Source organism: Stegostoma tigrinum, chromosome 29 (genome assembly GCF_030684315.1).
Source record: "Stegostoma tigrinum isolate sSteTig4 chromosome 29, sSteTig4.hap1, whole genome shotgun sequence".
NCBI classification, from domain to species: domain Eukaryota; kingdom Metazoa; phylum Chordata; class Chondrichthyes; order Orectolobiformes; family Stegostomatidae; genus Stegostoma; species Stegostoma tigrinum.
In genome coordinates, this window is record NC_081382.1 from 38,921,907 (window position 1) to 38,945,068 (window position 23,162).

General features: G+C 41.6%; 1 protein-coding gene across 9 annotated transcripts in view; it reads left to right on the plus strand.

The window, feature by feature from the left end:
- The window catches only part of gpsm1b (G protein signaling modulator 1b), a 233,111-nt gene that overhangs the window by 75,828 nt on the left and 134,121 nt on the right, over positions 1-23,162 (plus strand). For all 9 annotated transcript variants that reach the window (XM_048559204.2, XM_048559205.2, XM_048559206.2 and 6 more), the window contains 2 exons: positions 1,554-1,689; positions 7,767-7,909. In XM_048559204.2, the coding sequence (XP_048415161.1) occupies positions 1,554-1,689; positions 7,767-7,909 (279 nt within the window). The remainder of the gene's footprint in view (positions 1-1,553; positions 1,690-7,766; positions 7,910-23,162) is intronic.

Genomic DNA, 23,162 nt, shown 5'->3' on the forward strand with positions numbered 1-23,162 from the left:
CCCATTCGTACTTGCTCTTGAGAATGACTTTGTAAATAGTGGCATTGAGTTTAAAAGCCTAGAAGTTGTACTAGACCAGTGTGTATAAGCTCGGCCTCAGTTGGAGCTTGTCCAATTGTGTGTTGCCACACTTTAAGAATGACATGAGATTTTAGAGACGGCACAGCTGAGATCTACTAGAATGGTTCCAATGTTGATGAAATACAGATGTCAAGTTAGACTGGCAATCTGGGCCTGACTTTCTGAGAGGAGGAGGTTTGATAAGACAGTTTTGAAAATAAAAAAAACCTGCAGGGCTTTGAAAGACAAAATAAAGAGGAACAGTTCTGCTGCCCGGAGAGTAGAGAGGTGATTGGCCGAAGAACCAGACTGGACAGAAGGAAAAAACTTTCTTGCACAATGTGATTAGGATGTGGAATGTGCTGCTTCATGAAAATCTTCAAACGGGAATTGGAGAATAGAGTGACAGAGTCATAGAGATATACAGCTCAAAAACGGACCCTTGGGCCCATCTTGGAATCATAGAATCCCTACAGTGTTGGAACAGGGCCTTCGGTCCAACAAATCCACACTGAACCTCAGAGCACCCACCCAGAGCCATCCCCCTATAACCCACCTAATCATCTTCATGCCAACCAGTTTTCCTAAACTAAACTAGTCCTATTTGGTTGCATTTGGCCCATATCCCTCTTAAACATTTGCTATCTACATATCTATCCAAATATCTTTTAAATGTTGTAACTGTATCTGCATCTACCGCTTCCTCTGGCAGTTCGTTCCATTTCTGCACCACCTCCTGTGCGGAAGAAGTTGTCCCTCAGGTCCCTTTTAAATCTTTCCCTTCTCACCTTAAACCTATGCCCTCTGGTTTTGGACTCCTCTATTCAAGGAAAAAGACTTTGGCTATTTACCCTACCTATGCCCCTCATGATTTTATAAACCTCTATAAGATCACCCCCTCAGCCTCCAAAACTCCAGAGGAAATAGTGTCCCAGCCTCTTCAGCCTCTCCTTTTATCGCTCAAACCGTCCAGCCCTGGTAACATCTTTGAAAATTTTTTCTGTACCCTTTCCGATTTAATAATATCTCTGCACCCTTTCTGATTTAATAATATCCTTGCAATAACAGGAGACCAATTGCAGTAATGCAGTGAAAGAACCAGAGAGGGCACCTGGCTGAATTGCTGGTGAGATGGGCTCCTTCTTTTCCTGTTCTACAATTCCATCTCAATGATAAGGTGAATTCTGTCCTGCTGTGAATGCTGAATCAAAATGTCCTTTTTGCGACTGAAAATTTTTACTCCATGTACAATGACCATTTTGCAAAAGAAAACAATTCAATGTGTCTGGCTTATTTATCCCTCCACATAAATTTATATGAAGCATGGAGGAATATCTTGTGCTCCATTTCAGAGCACCCAGCCCCAGTTCTGAATCTACTGGATGTCTGAGTGGTAGGTGTTTGTATATGGTGCATTACTGGTAATAATTCAACGCACGTGTTTAAGTCTCAGTAACAAAGCTATCCAGAATTAATTTCTCTCCTTCCAAAAGGACCATTGGGGATCGGATTGGTGAAGCAAAAGCTAGTGGAAACCTTGGAAATACACTGAAAGTACTTGGAAGCTTTGATGAAGCAATTGCTTGCTGCCAAAGGCACTTGGATATCTCAAGAGAACAGAAGGATAAGGTAATCTTGATTTCAACATCAATCAAAATGTTTTAAAAGTTAACCTGCGTCCTGTTAACGGTTGATTCATGTGTAATTTGACTTCAAGGCCTAGTTAGTAATTAAAGGTGTTGGGTCATCCTTTCTGAATCTAACTTAATAAGTTGGGTCCCAAAATGTGCACAGTCATGTCATCAACATGATACATGCGCCATGTCTGTGAATAATACGTAAGACTGAAATGCTACCTGCCTTCAGGCACAGTACAGATCTGTTGTGTATTTCCAGAACTTTATAAAAGCTGACCTTTTTCAGCAACTTTTCATTTTTGTTCCTGATTTACAGCATCCTCAGTTCTTTTGGCTTTTATTTAGAATTTTATGTGTCTAAACCACCTACTGGGGCATGCTATCCAACGGCACATGGCAATTTACACACCACGTTATAATGGTAACAGATGTAGTTCTTTCTTGTTCCAGAGCTGGGAGTGCCAACCTCCTCAGTCGGTTGTAACAAGTGCAGTCAAAAGAAGACATGAATGGTGTGCACCAGGTCACACCCTCAAGTCAGTCATTGTACTGAAGCATAACAATCTAGTGTTTATTCCACTCAGATGGAGAAACTGAATACATATCAAATTAAAATAAAACAAGTGGGTCTAATTGTGTAATCTTTGCTCAATGACTTGATACAATGCTGTTTGCTGTAGCCATTGACCAGAGACTGAGCATAATTTAACATCATGGTACAATAAGAGCTGTAAATCATTTTAATTTCTTCTACGATTAATGCTTTACAAAAAGATCTCCTGATCAGTTTAACCATTGGGAATGTAAGGCATACATCAGAAAAATTTGGCAAAGAAATTGAATGGAGAAGGGAGAACTGGCGCATCAAAGCTAGAGGTTTCCTTTATACTGTTTGATTCTGGTCAGCTTGTGAATCACTGGTGTAGCTTTTGCGGAGGATGATCTGTAGTTTATTCTGGGTTTATTGTTTGGCTGGCTGCATCTAAAGGTCATATGTTTATTCCTCATTACTGATCTGGGTTTTGTTTAAACACTGGTGACAGGAGCAGAATGAACCTATCATAAAATTCTCAAAGTCACCACCTGATGATAAACTGCTTGTGTCTGTTTAGATGTTTGATGGCTATAGGCTAAACCTTCATCAGATCTGCTGCATACTATGCACTCAGCCAGTTGCTGCAAAGCAATACCACTTACAGAATGTAGATTACACAGCTTTTCATTAACTCTGACCACTTGACAGTAATTATGCATTAAATAACAGCAATTTCAAAGCATCCTTTTATGGTTCAGGTCAGATGAGTTATGTCTATTTAAGCAATACTACTTTGCAGCCTGTTGTTTATTTTGTTATGTAATATCATAGAATCATGGAATTACATAGCATGCACGGAGACCATTTGACCTATTATGCCTGTGCTGGCTCTTTGGTTTAGTTTTCAAATTTTATTTTATTTCATTCATGGGATGGGGGGGCCGGTGTCTGTGACTAGGCCAGTAGTTCTTGCTAGTTGCCCCTTGAGAAGTTGGTGGTTAGCTGCCTGCTTGAGCCACTGCAGTGGACATGCGGGAAGTAGACCCATAATGTTCGTAGGGAGGGAGTTCCAAGATCTTGACCCAATGACACTGAAGGAAGGGTGATATTCTTCCAAGTCAAAATGGTGAGTGGCATGGGGAGGGATCATGCAGGTGGTGGTATTCACATGTTATCTGCTGCCTTTGTTCTTTTGAGGTGGAGGTGGAGGTGGTTGTAGGTTTGAAAGGTGCTGTCTGTAGAATCTTGGTGAATTTCTGGAGAAACAAGGAAGAGGAGCAATTCTGAGTAGTATGATCTGCCCACTTGTATGTGAAATTAGAAATTAACATCCACTTGTTCTGCACATGATGTGTTAATCCGGGACACTGTCAAATCAATATTCATCTTTGTAACTTTATTTATTACAATTGGGTGAATGTTTGTTGAAATTCTCAAATCAGAGGTGATATCATCTTGTCTTGTTGGAATTCAGCAGTTTCTAGAAGGACTTTTGATTTATCACAGAATAGTTCCGAGACAAAGCTTGATTCTTCCAGCCTTTCTCTCTTCAGGGCTAAATTCATCATATGAATGATATCAGAGTCTGTATCGCTTATAGACTTTCCACTGTTTAGTCTCAATCTTTTCAGTTTACCATGGATAATTGCACCCTCGTGAATCAGTCACCAGATCACTGGAAATCTGCCATCATGTAGATTACTTGAGGTTTTCTGGTTACAAAGAATAATAGATTTCTTTCCGACAATTAGCTACAGTTTCATTAAATAAACTGCTTGATTTCTTTCACTACCAGAATGTTAAATGATCCACTATTAACTAAACTGTTCAATTACATAGCTGAGAGCTGACACTCATCAACATTTGAAAGCGGGGTCTTGATCTTTCAAGTGAAAGCTATTGTATTTTAAATTCTATAATTATTTGCGATTATGTAATGCTTTGGGTGATGAAGTTAGATGACAGAAAAGATCCAAAATGTAAAGAGTGTCATGAGAGCTTTATTAAAATGTTTTTTAAAAATATTTTCCCAAAAGATATGGAAGAGTGCAGTGAGGGATTAAGGGAAGTGTTCAAGGCTCTGACACTGATCATGGAACACTCAAGGTAGTGGTGTAGCTACTAGCTTGAGCATTTCAGATGTTAGAACATTTATCATCCACAAATGCTTGAGCTTCAGCTAATTTACATGCATCCAGTGTTATGAGTTGTGCCTTTAGCAATAATTTGTTACTAACAGCTGATAGGAAATACCATTTGTTTAAGTGCCCCCAAATAATGGTTTTGAAAGAGTGCATGTTCAAGTCACATTAATTCCACTCACCCTCGTTGTCTATAGGTGGAGATACGGTTGTCTTACACACAGCCTCGTTAGCATTAGATGTGATATACCTAGTTCCTGACCGCTGTAATTATACCTAAGTAGTGAATGATAATTGTACCTATTGCTGTCACGCAATAAGCTATGCATTCATAGAATCCCAGAATCCCTACAATGTGGAAGCAGACCATTCGGCTCATCATGCCCACTTTGACCCTTCGAAGACCATCCTCCGCGGATCCCCCTATCCTTGTAACCTGTCTAGCCTGCACGTCCCTGGACACTCTGCAATTTAGCGTGGTCAATCCACCTAGCCTGCATATCTTTGATCTGTGGGAGGAAACCCACGCAGACGCGGGGAGAATGTGCACTCTCCACACAGTCACCCCAAGGGTGACATCGAACCCAGGGCTCTGGCAACATTGTTGTATAAGACAAATGCTTTCTTCTTGTAGAGACTGTACAGTGGTCTGTCCTCTACCACTGGTTATTACACAGGCCTTTAGATTCAACACCAAAAAGTGGATTTTTGGCAGCAACCGACCCCAGATATATGCCTCCATTTACTGACAACCAGAAAGTACCGCATGCTCTATTGCTGGGATCTGAAAATCAACAATCATCTGTGATCATTAAAGTGAAGTAGAATGGACAGAAGGAAGAAAGCTAATCCATGCTGTAGAATTGCACAATTCAATTTTCAACTAGTTGTGCAGATGCCCCGCCTGCATCTCTGCTGTCATCGAGACTGCCCATTTTTCTGCCTCTGTTGCCCCCATGAGATTACTTATTAGCAGCTTGGCCTTAGCTCACCTGCTGTTCAATTCCCCTCTCCTGACTGTAATTTCTAGATTTGATTATTCTATTACTAATTTGGCTTTTCTCCCACCTTGGACCCTTTATTGAGTTTGAAGTAATTTACTACCCCACTGCTCATATCCCAGTGTTGAGCGAGTCCTGTTTAACTGTGCTCATTGATCTACATTGGCTGCAGATCCAGCAGTGCCTTAATTTGAAGATTCTTAGCCTTGTTTTCAAAGCCCAATGTGGTCTTATGCTCCCTGTGTTCAATATTCTGAAAGCCCTGTAGTCCTCCAAATCAGACCCGCTTTGTATGTAGGCTTTTCATTGCAGCAGCATTGACAACCTCTTCGTTCCACAATCTAGACCCTGAAGCCTACAGTTTCCTTTCTGCCTCACTGTCTCCTTGACCCCTCCTATGTAGCTACTTAGTTTACCTGATATTTAGTATGAGTTCCTACATGGCTTGATGTTAAAGTGTGTTTGATAACATCCTGTGAGGTATTTTTGGATGTGCCGTAGTGCTAAAGGTTATCAGTGTAAACTGTTGGGACAGAATGCCTCCACCATACTTTTGGATTTCAGATTATGTGCAGCATATGTCTTGAATTTCTATATATTTTTATTTCACAATTGTAGGGATTATTTCTTTTCCTCTTGCTTTCTACACAATTGGACTGCTTAGTAACTAATTAAGTTTCTGCCTTGCCTTTGAACATATCTTTGAGGGTTACCAAGTAACGTGATGAATGACAGTGGTGTTAAGTTGTACAAAATAATCCATCTTTGACATCAACAATCATTCCTTAATGATGCATGTGTAGATAAGATCATTACACTCTTGTATTTGCTTTGTGTTGTTCAGCACAGTGCATTATTTGATAACAGAGGCTTTTCATTAAAATCACTGAAGAGTCTGGTCTTTGTCAAGTTCTCTGAGGGAATGGTAAAATGATTCTATCTCCATGGTTGAGAATATTTGTACTTTTATTGTAATAAAATATATTTATTACTGTATATTAGAATCAGCGACTTCCCAGAGTGTGGAGGCAGGGCATTCAGCCCACTGAGTCCACACTGACCTGCCAAAGAGCATCCCACCCAGACCTACTCCCCCACTCTATCCCTGTAAACCTATGTCTCCCATGGCTAACCTAAACATCCCTGGACAGTATGGGTAATGTAGCATGGCCAATCCAACTAACCTGTCCATTTTTGGACTGTGGGAGGAAACCGGAACACCCGGAGGAAACCCATGCAGACACAGGGGAAATGTGCAAACTCCACACAGACAGTCGCCCGAGGCTGGAATCAAACATGGGTCCCAGGTACTGTGAGGCAGCAGTGCTAACCAGTGTTACTCCATGCCACCTTATTACTGATCTACATAGGGGCTGCTTTTGCCCTCTTGTCTTTAACCCAGTTCAAACTGTAGTGTTCTTAAACAAATATTTTGCTGATTAATTTCTGATAACTTCATGGACGTGAGGAAATTGCCAACTGCAGTATAGCTTTATGTTAACAACCCATGTCGAACCTGGGAGTCTATTGAACACACAGGCAAGATTGATGGCCAGATATATAAGCTACTCAAGTCGCTTAACCCACTTCCCCAAGCTATGAATTGGAAAGGCAAAAACATTGTGGGTACTGGAAATGTGAAATGTAAACAGAAAGTCCTGGAAATACTCAGTCAGAAAGAGTTTGGAGTTGATAACATTTTCATTAGAAATGGTTCAGCTCTGTATTTCACATTCAACATGGATTTCAAATAATGACTAGTGTTGCTCACTTTTGAACAGCAGCTGCTGGTGTTGATTTTGCTGTTGCCATTTACAACTCACCTACTGATGCTTAACTTGAGTGATTCGCACCCACTTTGACCCAACGATGAACACCTCTTTCGTCATTGAAATCTCTTTCTTGCTTTCCACCCTATCATCATCTTTCCAATTGTTCCTCTTTCTCCTCCTCTCCCAACCTCTCAACCCCTGAAAACCTGTTACATTTCTAATTTTTTTTCCAGTTTTGGTGGAAAAACACAGACCTAATGTGTTGACTTGCTTTCTCTGTCCTCAGATGCAGCTGATCTGTGCAGTATTTCTGGCTATTTGTTGCTAATTGAGTTCACCTCCTCTGTGCTGCTTGTGATAAGCAGTAGATTGAATTGCATTCGATTGCATACTTGTGTTCCTGGTGTTTATTACTTGATTCCTCGATCTGAAATAAAAACAGGAAAGCCAGTAATGCTGTGTTGAACATAATTGATCTTGCTTTTCCTGCACCCCCCACACTTAACACTACAGCTGCACGCCAGAGAAATTGTCTTCCCTTGTGTGAATTTCCGATCTTTTATGCAAAATTGTCAATTATAATTTTCCATTGCATAACACATCTCATTCCTCTTGCCCAGGTTGGTGAAGCCCGAGCACAGTACAACATTGGGAATGTTTTCCATGCCAAAGGGAAACAGCTGTCCTGGCTCATGGCCCATGCCTCTGGAGACCTGCCGTCTGAAGTAAAGGAAACTTTAGAGAAGGCCACCGAGTACTACGAGTGAGTAAAACAGCATCTGCACCTCCAACTTACAAAATTAAACACTCTGGGAAGAAGAAAAGGCAGTTGAAGCAGATGTTCAAGATGTGTTCTGGCTCTGCACGATGACCATAAAATACAGCATTCCTCCTCATACAGTCCAGAGCCAAAGAGGATATCATCATGCTTATTTTTCCTGCTAAAGCTTTGTGACCCCGGAAAATTAACACAGTTTGTGCACCAACTCTAGATCTCATTGCAAAACTAACAGACCTTGAGCTCCAAATGTAGTAGCTGGAACCCACAAAATGTGATTGCCTGAACTCCAATATTTTGAATCCAAATATTTAGACCATAAGCCCACAACATACAGGATCAAAATTAGGCCATTTGGCATATTGAATCTGCTCCCCCATCTGATCATGGCTGATATATTTGTCAGCTCCATTCTCCTGCCATCTCTCTGTAACCTTTGATCCCCTTACTAATCAAAAACCTATCTATCTCTGGCTTAAATACAGTCAATGACTTGGCCTCTACGGCTCTCTGTGGCCGAGTATCACAGATTAACCATTCACTGGCTGAATATATTCCTCCTAATCTCAGTTCTAAATGGGTCAGCTCTTATGCCATGCCTCACAGGAGGCTCATAAATAAGATAAGAGCCCATGGTTTTAGGTGCGAGATACTGACATGGATAGAGGATTGGTTGACTGGCAGAAGGCAGAGAGTAGAGATAGAGGTCTTTTTCTGGCAGCCAGTGAGCTATTGGAACTCCACAGGGACCTGATACTCATGCTATACATTGATGATGTGGACGAAGGAACTGAGAGCATTGTTGCTGGGTTTGCAGATGATACAAAAATAGATGGAGGGACAGTTTGTGTTGAGGAAGCAAGGAGGCTGCAGAAAGACTTGGACCGGCTGGGAGTCTGGGCAGTGAAGTGGAGTGGAATACAATGTGGGAAATGCATGTTGGTAGGAAGAAAAGAGCCGGGGAAAAGTTTCAGAAATTGGAATCTCATAGAGACCTGGGAGACCTAGTTCAGAATTCACTTAAGATCAACATGCTGGTTCAATTGACAAAGGCATTCCAGAAACCCAAATATACCCATGGCTCTCCTTTGTCTAACTCACTTGTTACCTCCTGAAAGAATTTAACAGATTTACCAGGCATGACTTCCCCTTGACAAAGCCATGCTAACTTTGTCCTATCTTAGCATGCTCATCCAAGTACTCTGCAATCTCATCCTTGATGGGCTCTCAAATCTTGCCATCAATTGGGGTCAGGCTAACCCACCTATAACTTCCTCCCTTCTTAAACAGGGGCATCACATGATCAATTTACCTGTCCCCTGGGACTCTCCCTGACTCCAGTGATTCCTGAAAGATCACCACCAAAGCCTCTACAAGCTTTCTCCCCATCTCCTCTGACCTGTTGTGATTTCACAAACATCTATCAAAGCCATAGCCCACCTCCTAGGAAAATGGTCCCAGTTTCTTCAAACTACCCTCATAATGGAGATTTCTTATTCCTGGAACCACTACTGTAAACTTCTTCTGTGTTCTCTCCAATGTGTTGACATCCTTTCTAAAATGTGGCACCAAAAATTATGCACACTGCTCCAGCTGAGGTATAAATGATGCCTGATAAAATTTCAGTGTAACCTTTTTGCCATTATATGTTAAGCCCCAGTAAATTAAACCCAGAATATTCTTTTTTTTAAAATTGTTCTGTCTCCCTGTTCTACCATCTTTACTGACTTATGCACACATGTACCCTATGTCTCTGCTCCTGCATCCCCTTTAGAATAGCACCTTTTCGTTGCCTCATGTTTCTTCTTGTTCTTTGTACCACAACGTATCACCTCAAACTTCTCTGCATTAGAGTTTATCTGGCAGTTGTCTACCCTCTGCCTTTTGGAGTTAAGCACTTGCCTTCATGTGGTTTACAATGTTCCCAAGTCATTATATTGCCCACAAAACTTGAAATTGCTCCTTGCACAACAAGATGTATATGAGGTAAAGTGAGGGTCCCAATACTAACATCTGGAGAACTCCATTCCAATCCTCCCTCCATTATGAAAAATATGCATTAAACATTACTATGTTACCTATTACTCACCCAGTTTTGTGTACATGTTACTGCTGGTCGTTTCACTCCATGAGGCACACACTATCAACATTGCTGTCATCAACCCTCTCTGTCAACTCTTCCAAAAAAAAATTTCAAGTTATTCAGATTTGACTTTCTCCTAACAAATCCATGCTAATTCTTCCTAAGCATTAGGAAGAGGAGGTGGTAGAGGCGGATATGATAGTGTCATTTAAGGTGTATCTAGACAGATACGTGAATGGGCAGGGAGCAGAAGGATACAGATCCTTAGAAAATAGGTTTAGATGGAGGATCTGGATTGGCTCAGGCTTGGAGGGCCGAAGGGTCTGTTCCGGTGCTGTAATTTTCTTTGTTCTTTGTATCCTACATTTTTCTATGTGACTATTAATTCTACCTCAAATAATACCTGGGTAGCTCAATGGTTAGTACTGCTGCCTCACAGCATTGATGCCTGGGGTTCAATTCCACCCTCGGTGACTGTCTATGTGGAGTTTACGTGTCCCCTTCCCTGTGTGGGTTTGCTGCGGGTGCTCCAGTTTCCCCTCACGGTCCAAAGATGTGCAGGCTAAGTGGATTAAAGCCATAGGAAATGCAAGGTTACAGGGATAAGATAGGGGAGTTGGACTGGATGGGATACTGTTTGGAGGGTCGGCGTCAGCCAATGGACTGAATGGCCTACTTCCACACTGTAGGGATTGGATTAAATGTTTCCAGCAGTTTCCACACCACTGAAGATGAACTAACTGGCATGTAATTACTGGATTTATCTTTACAACATTTTTTTGAACAAGGCAATAATGTTTGCAAATCGCCAATCCCCTGGGCACCATTGAATACAGAGAAGATTACAAGGTTATGGCCATGAATCTGCACAGAGGCAGAGGCATGATAGTGTCATTTAAGATGTATCTAGACAGATACATGAATTTTTCCCCTTCCACTTCCTTTGATATTCAGTCTCATCCCACCCCTGATGTCTGATTAATTTTAAGGGGACAGTTTGCCCAATGCCACTTCTTTATCAATTTTAAACCCTTCTATTGATAGAGTTTCTACGAACTGTGCATCATCTGTCTCAGAGGTAAAGACAGATGCAAAGTATTCATTTAATATATCAGCCAAGTCTCTTGCCTCTCTGTCCCTAATCAGGCCCTGCTCACCTTTTACCACATTTTTACAGGTTTTGTCTTTCTAGAAGACTTTAGGATTTTCCTTTGTACTAGCCTGCTCTTTTTTTCTCATCAACCCTCCTTGCTTCTCTATCATCTTTCCCACTTCCATGCTGAACCTTCTGTATTCAGCTTACTTCTCGATTGTGTTTACAACTTGATTCAGGTCATAACTGTACTTTTTCTTCTCTAACTTGTACACCATCCGTTTTGTCATGCAGGGAACACTGGTTTGTCCAACCTTTCCTTTTTTGGGAACATATCTCCTTAATCCCTGAAACGGCTCTGTAATTTCCTTGCAGATTTGTTCCTTTACACCTCACCTTCAGTTGGTGGTGTATAGATTAACAGGTCAATGTTAGATTAGCTGCAGCCTTATTCCTTAGCACTGGCCAAATTTGATTCTGTTCTCAAACCCTGTGAGACCTTCAGCACTGCAATGTTTTCCTTAACTAGTACTGCCACCCCTCCATCTTAGCCTTTCAGATGCTTTCTGAATACCTTATAACCAGGATTATTTATCACCCAGCCCTGCCCTTCATCGAGCCAGATCTCTCTCATCACTAAAACATCACAATCCCATGTGACAATCTGTGCTTGTAACTTCCCAATCTTCTTAACCAGACTCCTGGCGTTCGCTTACATGCTCAGTGACCCTGGTTTAAACTTCATTGCTTTCTCCTTTACTCTGGCTTCAACTTATGACTTTCTATTCTCTAGTGTTTTATTTTTAAATTCTTCACAAGCGTCACTGGCCAGGCCAGCATTTGTTGCCCATCCCTAATTGCCCAGAGGGCAGTTAAGAGTCAGCTACATTGCTGTGGGTCAGGAGGTCAGACCAGGTAAGGATGGCAGTTTCCCTCCCTAAAGGCCAGTGGTGAGCCAGATGAGTTTTTCCAGCAACCAACAATGGTTTCGTCGTCATTATTAGACACTTAATTCCAGATTTGTTTTGAATTCAGTATCCAGTTTTGAACCTGGGTCACCAGAGCATACCTAAATTTGGATTAATAGTCTAGTGATAATAGCGTTAGGTTGTAACCTCCCTGTTATTCATCTCTCAAAGCATTTTGTGTGCCCTGGTATTGCTGTCTAATTTTCTCTCTTGCTTCTTACATCCCTGCCAAGTTACGTTTCACCCCTCCCAGCAGCACCAGTAAAGTGCCTCACAAGGAACTTTGTCCCAATTCCATTCAGCAACAAACTGTCTGGCTTGTACAGATGTCATCTTCCCAGAGCCAGTCCCAGTTTTCCAGGGGTCTAAAGCCCTCCCTCCTGCACCATCTTTGCAGCAACATATTCAACTGCCTTATCCTTCTACATTTACTAGGAGAAACCCAGAGATTACTATGTCCAAGGTATTTCTTGATAATTTTCTACCTAACTTCTCAAAATCTGATTGCTGGATCACATTCCCTGACTTCGCTACTTTGTGGTCCACATTGGTAATTACAACCTCTGCTTGTTCTCCCTCCTTGGAAAAGTGTCACGCAGCTGCCCGGTTCCAGACCCTGGCATCACAGAGGCAAAAAACCATCCTGGAGTGACATCGACAAACACAGAAATGTGTGTCTGTTACCCTAACTAAAAATATCCTTCCACTCTCCATCCTTCACTGCTGTACAGGGATGGCATGGTGGCTTAGTGGTTAGCAATGCTGCCTCTCTGCACCAGGGACCTGGGTTTGATTCCACCTTCAGGTGACTGTGTGGAGTTTGCACATTCTCCCTGTGTCTGTGTGGCTTTCCTCTGGGTATTCTGGTTTTCTCCCACAATCCAAAGATGTGCAGGTTACATAGATTTGGCCTTGGGAAGTTGCCCTGCAATGTCCAGAGATATAAAGTTTAGGTAGGTCAGTGATGGAAAGGGACAGTTACAGAGATAGGCAAGGGGTCTTGGTGAAATGCTGTTCAGAGGGTTGGTGAGGGCTCAATGGACTGAACAGCCTGCTTTCACACAGTAGAGATTCTTTAATTTCTGTTACCATTGGGTCCCTGTGGTATCACTGGCTCGGAACTTGCTGCACTATTCTGAGATGCCCTTGCTTTCTCCATCATCCATTATGGAGAACTGGTTATGAGCAGGACTTCTGGGGCTTCCTGCTACTCCCTGACTGCTCTGTGTCTGGCGATGACCCAGTCCCTATCTGCCTGCTTGTCTCTAATTTGTGGTGTAACCACCTCTCTGAATGCACTAATTATGTGGTCCTCTGCCTCAGGGATGCACCGCAGTGACTGCAGCTGCCTCTCAGAGCTCCAAAAACCCAGAGTTCAAGCTTGTGCAGCTGGTGACTCTTCTGTCAGTAGGTTCTCCTCAGTTCATTGAGGTGTGTACGACTCCCCACTGTTTACAGCATAAACGTTGCATTTTGCTGAGCTGCCCTACCATACGTCACTTAGAGTAAGCAAAGTAAAAGTAATTTTATCCTCACTCTGTACGCTTCACTGTAAACTGAAGATTAGTGAGAAATAGAGATGCCCCGCCCTCACTTCAGGGTAACCACTCCACAATACAAAATAAAACAAAGAACTGCAGATGCTAGAAGTCAGAAATAAAAACAGAAGTTGCTGGAAAAACTCAGCTAGTCTGGCTGCATCTGTGGAAAGCAGAGTTAATGTTTCAGGTTCAGTTACCCTTCAGAACATATCCAGAAAGTTCTCCCCAGATGCTGCCAGACTTGTTGAGTTTTTCCAGTAATTTCTCTTTTTTTGTAACTACTCCACAGTGTTGGTCAGTTGAGGAGGCAGGGTCTCGAAACTGGTATGGGACTTGAACCCACACTTTATTCTGCACCCTACTCTAGTCATCTTGCCAACTGAGCTAACCTCAGGGTATGATAATATCATGTGTGTATTACAGAACAGGTAATCCACAGACATGTACGAATGATCCAGAAACATGAGTTCAAATTCCACCATGACAATGGTGGAGAATTTGAACTGTGTTATTAAATTAATTTGAAAACAAACAAAGTTAGTTTCTATCATAGTGACTATGTGGCAACCAGATAGACATTAAAACCCATCTGCCTAACATCTGTGAAATTTGCTGTCCTTACCCTTTGCAGCACCTGTGTGACAAGACCCCTAGCAATGTGACTCACTTTTACTCATTCTCAGTAAAGCCTAGCAAGCTGTTCAGATGTACCGAGCTAATGGCCTTGTGTTTAAGAAGATAGCTTACCACCATTTGATTAAGGTAATGACACCAACCGAGAGCGCAGCCAGGGATGTAAGGAAGTACTGACCTAGAAAGCACCACCCACATCCTGAGAATTGAGAGCATTGAAGTTCCTAGCTTTTATAGCTTATTTTCAGTAGCCAGACTGCTTTTTCACATAGTGGATCGGAGCAGTTCCAACCTAAAGAATTTGCACTGAAGATAACATTAATGTCTTTTTAAAATATAAACCAAGGGCATTTGGTTCACAGAGTATGTCGGAATCATCTTTGAAATGTGGCAGTGCGTTCAGAATGTCTTTCCATTGAGGACATAAATTCAATTAAAGCTCTGTTATCAGGTGCTGCGTACGTATTGTGGAGAGATAGAGAACTGCAGATGCTGGAGAATCCAAGATAACAAAGTGTGAAGCTGGATGAACACAGCAGGCCAAGCAGCATCTCAGGAGCACAAAAGCTGATGTTTCGGGCCTAGACCCCTCATCAGCCAGCTTTTGTGCTCCTGAGATGCTGCTTGGCCCGCTGTGTTCAACCAGCTTCACACTTTGTTATCTATGTATTGTGAATCTTGATTTCCTCCACAAGCCTCATCTCTTCCAAAACTCTGCTGCTGAACTCACGCAAGTGCCTTTCACCTGTTTTAGCCTCTACTGTTCGACTTCCACTTTCAGCATTGCGTTGCTTTTAACATTTTCATTCTCATTCTCATTTTCGAGTCCTCTCATGGCCTTCTGACCACCTTCCACCCATCCCACCCTGTAACCATTGTTTGGATCTTTGCACTCCAATTCGAGCATCCTTCCCCATCCCCATTTTAATGATTCCACAGGAGTGGATATCTCTGTTTGGCCCTAAATTCGGGCAGGCATCCCCTAAATCTCTCCAGTGTGCATCTGTTTTTCCATGTTGTACACCCTATAATCTTACCAGCTGTCCTAACCTCCATCCAAATGAGCACAGAGATTGCTTTGCTCTTTTATAATCCCTACAGTGCAGATAGAGGCCATTCAGCCCATCAAGTCTACACTGACCCTCCAGACAGTATCTTATCCTATCCTTGTAATCCTGCATTTACCACCTAATCTGCACAGCCCTAGACACTATGGGCAGTTTAACATGGCCAATCCACCTAACCTACATATTGGACTGTGAGAGGAAATTGGAACACCTGGAAGATACCCATGCAGATGTGTGTATTCCACACAGAGCCACCCAAGGCCTGGATCGAACCCGGCTCACTGGCACTGTGAGGCAGCAGTGCTAACCATTGAGTTACTGTGCCAATCTTAAGTCTGCTTCTGTCCTTTTGATTTTTTATTTGATAACTCCTATGAAGGGCCTTGGAATGTCTGTGTTATCAAAGACAGAATATAAATGCAAATTGATTTTGTAATGGATTATGTTTGAAAGTAGAAGTAAACTACTAGATATCTGACTACAATGCAATTCCCTTCTTCACTGAATGAGACCATTACAGATTACTCAGAAAGAAAATTGTGCACCTACGTGTTAAAAAAGTTTTACTAGTTACGTGCATTAGGGCATATAATGGATGTGATATGTCCCAAATAGATGGAAGTTTTCAAATTGATTTCCTCCTTTCTTTCACTGCCTGTAATCCACTTATCATTTCTTCCTAGGATAACCAGAATCCGGGGACAGTATTTTCTTGTTAGGGTAAGGGGCAAGGCCGGTAGGTGTAGGGAATGCTGGATGAGTAAAGAAATTGAGGTCTTAGTCAAGAATAAGGAAGAAACATCTCAGGTAGAGACAGCAGAATTCAAATGAATCCTGATATCCCCATAAAGGCAGTAGGAGTATACTTAAGAGGGGAATCAGGAGGGCAAAAAGGGGACATGAGAAAGCTTTGGCAAATAGGTTTAAGGAGAATCCAAAGGGATTCCACAAATGCATTAAGAACAGAAGGATAACTGGGGAGAGAGTTGGGCTCCTTAAAGATCAGCGAGACCACCTATGTGTGGAACTGTAGGAGATGGGGCAGATACTAAACAAATAATTTGCATCAGTGTTTACTGTGGAGAAGGATATGGAAGATAGACAACATGGAGTAAAAAACAGTAACCTCTTGAAAAATGTCCATATTACAGAGGAGGAGGTGCTGGATGTCTTAAAACTCATAAAGATGGATAAATCCCCATTATCTGATCAGGTGTACCCGAGAACTCTATGGGAAACTAGGGAAGTGATTGCTGGGTCCCTTGCTGAGATATTTGTATCATTGATAGCCGCAGGTGAGGTTCTGCAAGACTGGAGGTTGGCTAATATGGTGCTACTGTTTGAGAAAGTTGGTAAGGAAAAGCCAAAGGACTATAGACTGGTGAGCCTGATATCAGTAATGGACAAGTTATTGGAAGGAATCCTGAGGGACATGATTTATATGTACGTAGAAAGGCAAGGACTGATTAGGGATAGTCAACATGGCTTTGAGCATGGGAAGGCATGTCTCATTAACTCGGTTGAGTTTTCTAAAGAAGCATTGAAACATATAAAATAATCAGAGGGTTACATAGGGTGGATAGGGAGAGCCTTTTTCCCAGGATGATGACAGCGAGCATGAGGGGACATAGCTTTAAATTGAGGGCTGAAAGATATAGGACAGATGTCAGAGGTAGTTTCTTTACTCGGAGAGTAGTAAGGGATTGGAACGCTATGCCTGTAACGGTTGTAGATTCGCCAACTTTAGGTACATTTAAGTCGTCATTGGATGAGCATATGGACGTACATGGAATAGTGTAGGTTAGGTGGGCTTGAGATCGGTATAACAGGTCGGCACAACATCGAGGGCCGAAGGGCCTGTACTGTGCTGTTATGTTCTATGTTCTATGTTAAGTAGTGAAGAGGATTGATGAGGGCAGAGCAGTGGACACAATCTATGTGGACTTCAGTAAGGCGTTGATCAAGGTTTCTTTTGGTAGACTTGTCAGCAAGGTTAGCTCACATGGAATAAAAGAAGAATTAGTCCTTTGGATGCAGAACTGGCTCAAAGGTAGAAGACAGAGGGTGGTGGTGGAGGGTTGCTTTTCACACTGGAGGTCTGTGACCAGTGGTGTGCCACACGGATCATTGCTGGGTCCACTGCTTTTCATCATTTGTATGAACGATTTGGACGTGAGTATAGGAGGTACGGTCAGCAAGTTTGCAGAAAACACTAAAATTGGAGGTGTAGTTGACCACGAAGAAGGTTACCTCCGAGTATGATGGGATCTCAATCACGTAGTCCAATGAGCCAAGGAATGGCAGGTGGAGTATAATTTAGACGAATGTGAACTGCTGCATTTTGTAAAGGCAAATCGGAGGACTTATACACTTAATTGTAATGTCCTGGAGAGTGTTTTTGAACAGAGAGATCTTGGAGTGCAGGTTCATAGTTCCTTGAAAGTGGAGTCACAGGTAGACATGATAGTGAAGGTGGCCTTTGGTCTTCTTGATTTTATTGGAAGGTATATTGAGTGTAGGAGTTGGGAGGTCATGTTTCGGCTGTACAGGACATTAGATTCGGCCACTTTTGGAATACTGCATGCAATTCTGGTCACCCTGCTACAAGAGGGATGTTGTGAAACTTAAAAGGGTCCAGGAAGGATGTACAAGGATGTTCCCAGAGTTGAGTATTTAATCTAAAGGGATAGGCTGAATAGGCTGGGGCTGTTTTCTCTGGAGTGTTGAAGGCTAAGGGCTAACCTTATAGAGGTTATAATAGCATGAGAGACCTTTTACCCTGGGGTGGGTGAGTCCAAAACTAGAGGGCATAGGTTTAAGGTGAGAGGGGAAAGATTCAGAAGGGATGTAAGGGGCAGTTTTTTTTTTTAGGCAGAGGGTGGTGCATGTATGGAATGACCTGCCAGAGGAAGTGGTGGAGGCTGGTACAATTATAATACTTAAAGAACATCTGGATGGGTATATGAATAGGAAGGATTTGGAGGAATATGGGCCAAATGCTAGCAAGTGGGACTAGGTTTATTTAGGATATCTGGTCGGCATGGACAGGTTGGACCGAAGGGTCTGTTTCTGTACTGTTCGACTCTATTACTCTATGATGTTTATTCTTGCACGGGAATCCTTGTCCTGGAGTTTCTTTAGATTGGTGGAGAGAAGGGTTTGTTCCAGCAATGCCAACAGTTCGCAGATGCCATGTATTGTCTGAGGCATGTTTCTCAATCTCCCAAGGCTACCATTAAAAGCCAAAAATGAAAGGAAGCCACTGGACTATCCTTTACCGTTCTCAAAGAGACAAATGTCTGTGCTGCTGATGTAGTAAGTGTCTGTTCCTTCCTCTTCCTGCCCCTGCCCCGCCCCAACCCCAACTATTGAAGTACATGAATCATAAACCATTGACTTCATGTTTTAACATTTTTCAAACAAAATAATTCATTTTTCTTCATTAAGTGATATGTTTAAGGTATAAATTCTGCTGTATATGAAAAATTGCTCTTTCTGTCTTGGCCTGCTTTACATATTGTATAGAATGGCAATGCAGGCACGAGCTGATCTATATTTATCATTCTCACATTTCACTCTATCAATGTACCTTTCCATCCTTTTTCCCCCCACCTGTGTTTTAGCATTTTCTGTAAATGCACCTGTTGCTCCTGATCTAGTGCAATCTGATTTCAATCTGTTTTGTACATATGAGCATCTATTTTCTAAAACAAATATTTAATCTTGCTTTTTCTTCGGTTTACCATGTGGGACTAATCTCATTTTGTAAATACACCAGTTCAAGTTTAGAAACACTCAGTTTGCTTTGCTGCCTGTTAGCACATTGTGTGTGAGCTGTTTCAAAGCTACTTCCCACAGTACACTTAAACTCTTGTATAATGAAACAAACAACTGCAATCTGAGGCAAACAAAAATAAATTACAGGAGAAACACAGCAGGTCTGCCAGCATCTGTGGTGAGAAAGCAGTGTTAAAGTTTCGAGTCTAGTGACACTTTTTTTTGAAGAATGGTCACTGGTCTTGAAAATTTCAGTGTTTTCTTCACGGACACCTCAACACTTTGTGTCACCTTCACAATCTTTGTTCTGGAGTGGTTTTCGTTCTTCTTGCTGTTCATGTTCGTTCATACAATGATCTCTAAGTTGCTGAGCATCAGTTCTCTTTCTGATGAAGGGGTGAAATTTATTCACCAATTTGGAAACTTTTCCATTCTTGTGCATTCTTTCATGGTTGGTTGAAAGTGATGACTTCTGGGCTGATTTCTCTGGAAACGATTTTTATTCCAAGTTTGCCAAACTTAATGTATGTTTTTTTTAATTCATGTCTTCCACTGCAGTAGCAGTTCTCTCCTTAATGAGATTTTCACCTTTGTCCACAAGACTGATATTGCGTTTTGAAATTCGGTGTCAATTCTCTGTGTTTGTCAAACAATATTATGGCTTCCTCAGAAAATGTCAATTGTCTAAGGTTTTGGAGTAGATTAGTAGCTCGGGTTGTAGATGTTGTGGTTGGTTGGCTCACTGAGCTGATTCGTTGCTCTGCAAATATTTCATTACCCCACTGATTAACATCATCAGTGCAGCCTCCGATGAAGCACTGTTGTGTTTTCCCGCCTGGTATTTAAACTCCGAGGTCCATTATAAAGGAAAGCTGGAAGTGAGGTAATCCAGCTGAACAGACACCAGGGTTTAATTACCAGGCAGGAAAACACAACAGCGCTTCATCGGAGGCTGCACTGATGATGATACCCAGCAGGGAAGTGCAATATCTGCGGAATAATGATCTATTGTTCAGCGAGCCAACCAACCACAACGTCGATAAACCGTTCACTCTCATCCCCAACCTTCATCTGTGCTCGCCTTCCATTTTATCAGTGGTGCCCCGTGACATTCTTAAAAATAAGACTTGTGTATTCACCAACGGTTAGATTTAGTAGCTTGTAATCAAAATTTATATCTCCTTTTTCTGGGTCATTTTCACACCTTTGGTTTCTAACAGATTGGAGAAGATTTTGACGCAGTTCCTAATACCCGCTATTATATTGTCAATTGACAGTTCTAATGACAGTATCTTTGCTACCAAAGACCAGGAGGGAAGTATTTGCTGCAAAGTGTAACCCAAAATTAAACCAATTCTGAGGAAGGGCCATTGGATCTGAAACATTAACTCTGATCTTTTTCTTCACAGATGCTGCCAGACCTGCTGAGCTTTTCCAGCAACTTCTGTTTTTGATCCTGATTTGCAGCATCGGCAGTTCTTTCAGTTTTCATTAACCCAAAATTAGCTTGTTTATCACTTCTTCCTATAATGTCCTTTATCACATTGTGTGCTTAATTTGTACGAACTAGGAGCAGAAATTGACCTTTCAGCCCTTTGAGCCTGGTCTGTCATTCAATGACATCATGGTTTGTGTTACAAGCTGATCTTTCCTGTCTGTTCCTAGTTACCATTTTATTCCCTTGGTAACAAAAATAAATGTACTTGCCCTTTTTAAAAGAAAATCAATGACCCGACATCCACCGTTTTCCTTAGTAGCACAACCCTCTGAGAGAACGAATAATTTAATTGTTGTCTGTGGAAAAACAACCAACCTTAGCACTCCGAGGTCATCAGTCTTCCTAGTGTCAGTGCCCCATGTATGTCAATAGTGCAAAAGCCGAATCGTCACCAGATTTTGGTTGTGGTTTAGCAGCAAGAATGCTGTCTTTTTCACTCAAGTTGTCATGGAGACAGGTTTTCAAAATATATATCCTTCGCATGTATTGAGAACTCAGCTTCTTGATCCAGCCTAATGAAGATCTCACTGAAGATTATTTAGCCCTTTTCTGGAGCATGAAGTAATTTCGTATTCCCAACCGAATTTGTCCCCAGTCTTACAGGTTATAAATTCTCAATATTCCCAGACATTTTTTCAATCATCTTTCTGTTTAAATGAAATAATTTTAAATAACACAACTTTTTGTTGGTTTTGATTTGACAACATGCCAACTAATATGTGTATAATGACTGCTGCACAGGAATGAACTACAGCATCTTGAATTCGTGAAATGGTAATAATAAAATTAGAGTTTCAGTGTGAGGTCAGTTGCCGCTATTCCCTTGTCCTTGTTTCATTCCTTATTTAAACAGCTGGATCTGTAATATTCTGAATTCCTTATGTCTTTTGCGCTCTCAAGTCTTGCTGTTTTGGGACTTCTACCTCTTCCATTCTACCATTTCTCCCACCCATAATGCCCAAGACTTGGCGTCACATAGTCATTACTTCTTGATTTATCTGGACTTCCCTCTAAGTCTTTCAGCCCTTGTGCTGTGTCTTGGCTCTTCTCAATGAAAAACACATGGATCCCTCAGGCTGACAGCAAAACCGTAGTAGTCAGTCATTAGAAGGAACCACCCAGCACTGAGTCTAGCCACACACATGACCACATCTGCATGACTTCAACTGGAAAGAAAACATTCATGAAGTTGTGTAGAAAAGAGAAAATTTGGGTCTTGGGTAGAAAGCCAGGAGGCTTGCCAATTATAAAACTAATCGTCATTTTTGGGGGACCTGAGACAAGATGTGTCTTTTTTGAGTTTGTGTTCTCAAAGTTGACTTTGTTATGAAGGCTGGGTGTTTGTGTGTTTTGTAACATAACTTGCACACATGTTTTAAGACTTAACAAAGTCAAATTTGGAGGAAGCGGGAGTAATGTTGTTTTCTGAGATATGTGCCTTTAACGTATGTCCTTTATTGTCTTTTTCTTCTCTGCCTTTCGTTCTCCTCTTATTTTTCCTTTGGTTTTTGCTTTCTTTCTCCTGCCCCATCCCTCTTTTCATCTGGACCCACACAACCAATCTTGAGGATCAGTCTGAACTGTCATTATTTGCTAATCCAACAAAACACTCCAATGGTTTTGCTTTGCACCATTTTTTGACAGCCTCTACGATACATGAATTATGATCAGAGACACACATACACACGGGATACTTCAGAGGGAAGATTTTCCACAGGCTGTTTTGAAATCCACTTTTCAGCAAACATCAAATGGCTACTAGCATTCTACAAATTTAAAGGCCTGCATTGCCTAATTCTAAACTCACTTTAATCTACTGCATTAGTTCAGACCATCCAAGCTGTTTGCTTAGACAAATCCTATGCATTGCTATTCATGAACTTTGAAAGCTGATCATGTACTTGGAAGCAATTTCTAGGCTATAATCTGTCTGGATTTAAATGATGGTTACAAACAACGTGAACTTTACATGGAGTTCATTAGTCCCAAAACCCGACGACTAAATGTATAGTTTTTTTAATGATAGATATAATCTTGAGCTTAGCTTGAATGATGAGGTGTTACGCCTCAGTGAGGTAGTGTACTGGAAATCAGATCATGCTTTTCTCAGAGTCATCACAAAAGTTAAAGGTTTTTTTCAGAGAAGAAGTCAACAGAATTCACCGACTTTCCTATCATTCGTACCCAGATTGACTGAAAACGTGACCCATGTCTCTGATGTTTTCTAATCAACCTCTTCAGGTATTATTATAGATCTCTGGAGCAGATGGGACTTGAACCTACACCCTCTCTCCCCATTCACATGCATACAGACAGGAAAATAAAAATCTGGGTGTTATGCAAGGAGGGGAAGACTGGGAAAGCAGATTTGTTGTCTTGACTGGAGGGTTCACTGTGCGATTCTTGTGTGAATGAGAACACTACTTCACAATCTTCCTCCTCCAGATACTTCCATTTGTTTTACAGGAGGCGCCGAATGACTGATACACATTTATAAAAGTCTTTATCAATAAAAAAAGTCACAGCTTGCAAGAAACTGGGAAGGGGACATTAACTGACTTTGTTCAAGTATGAGGCG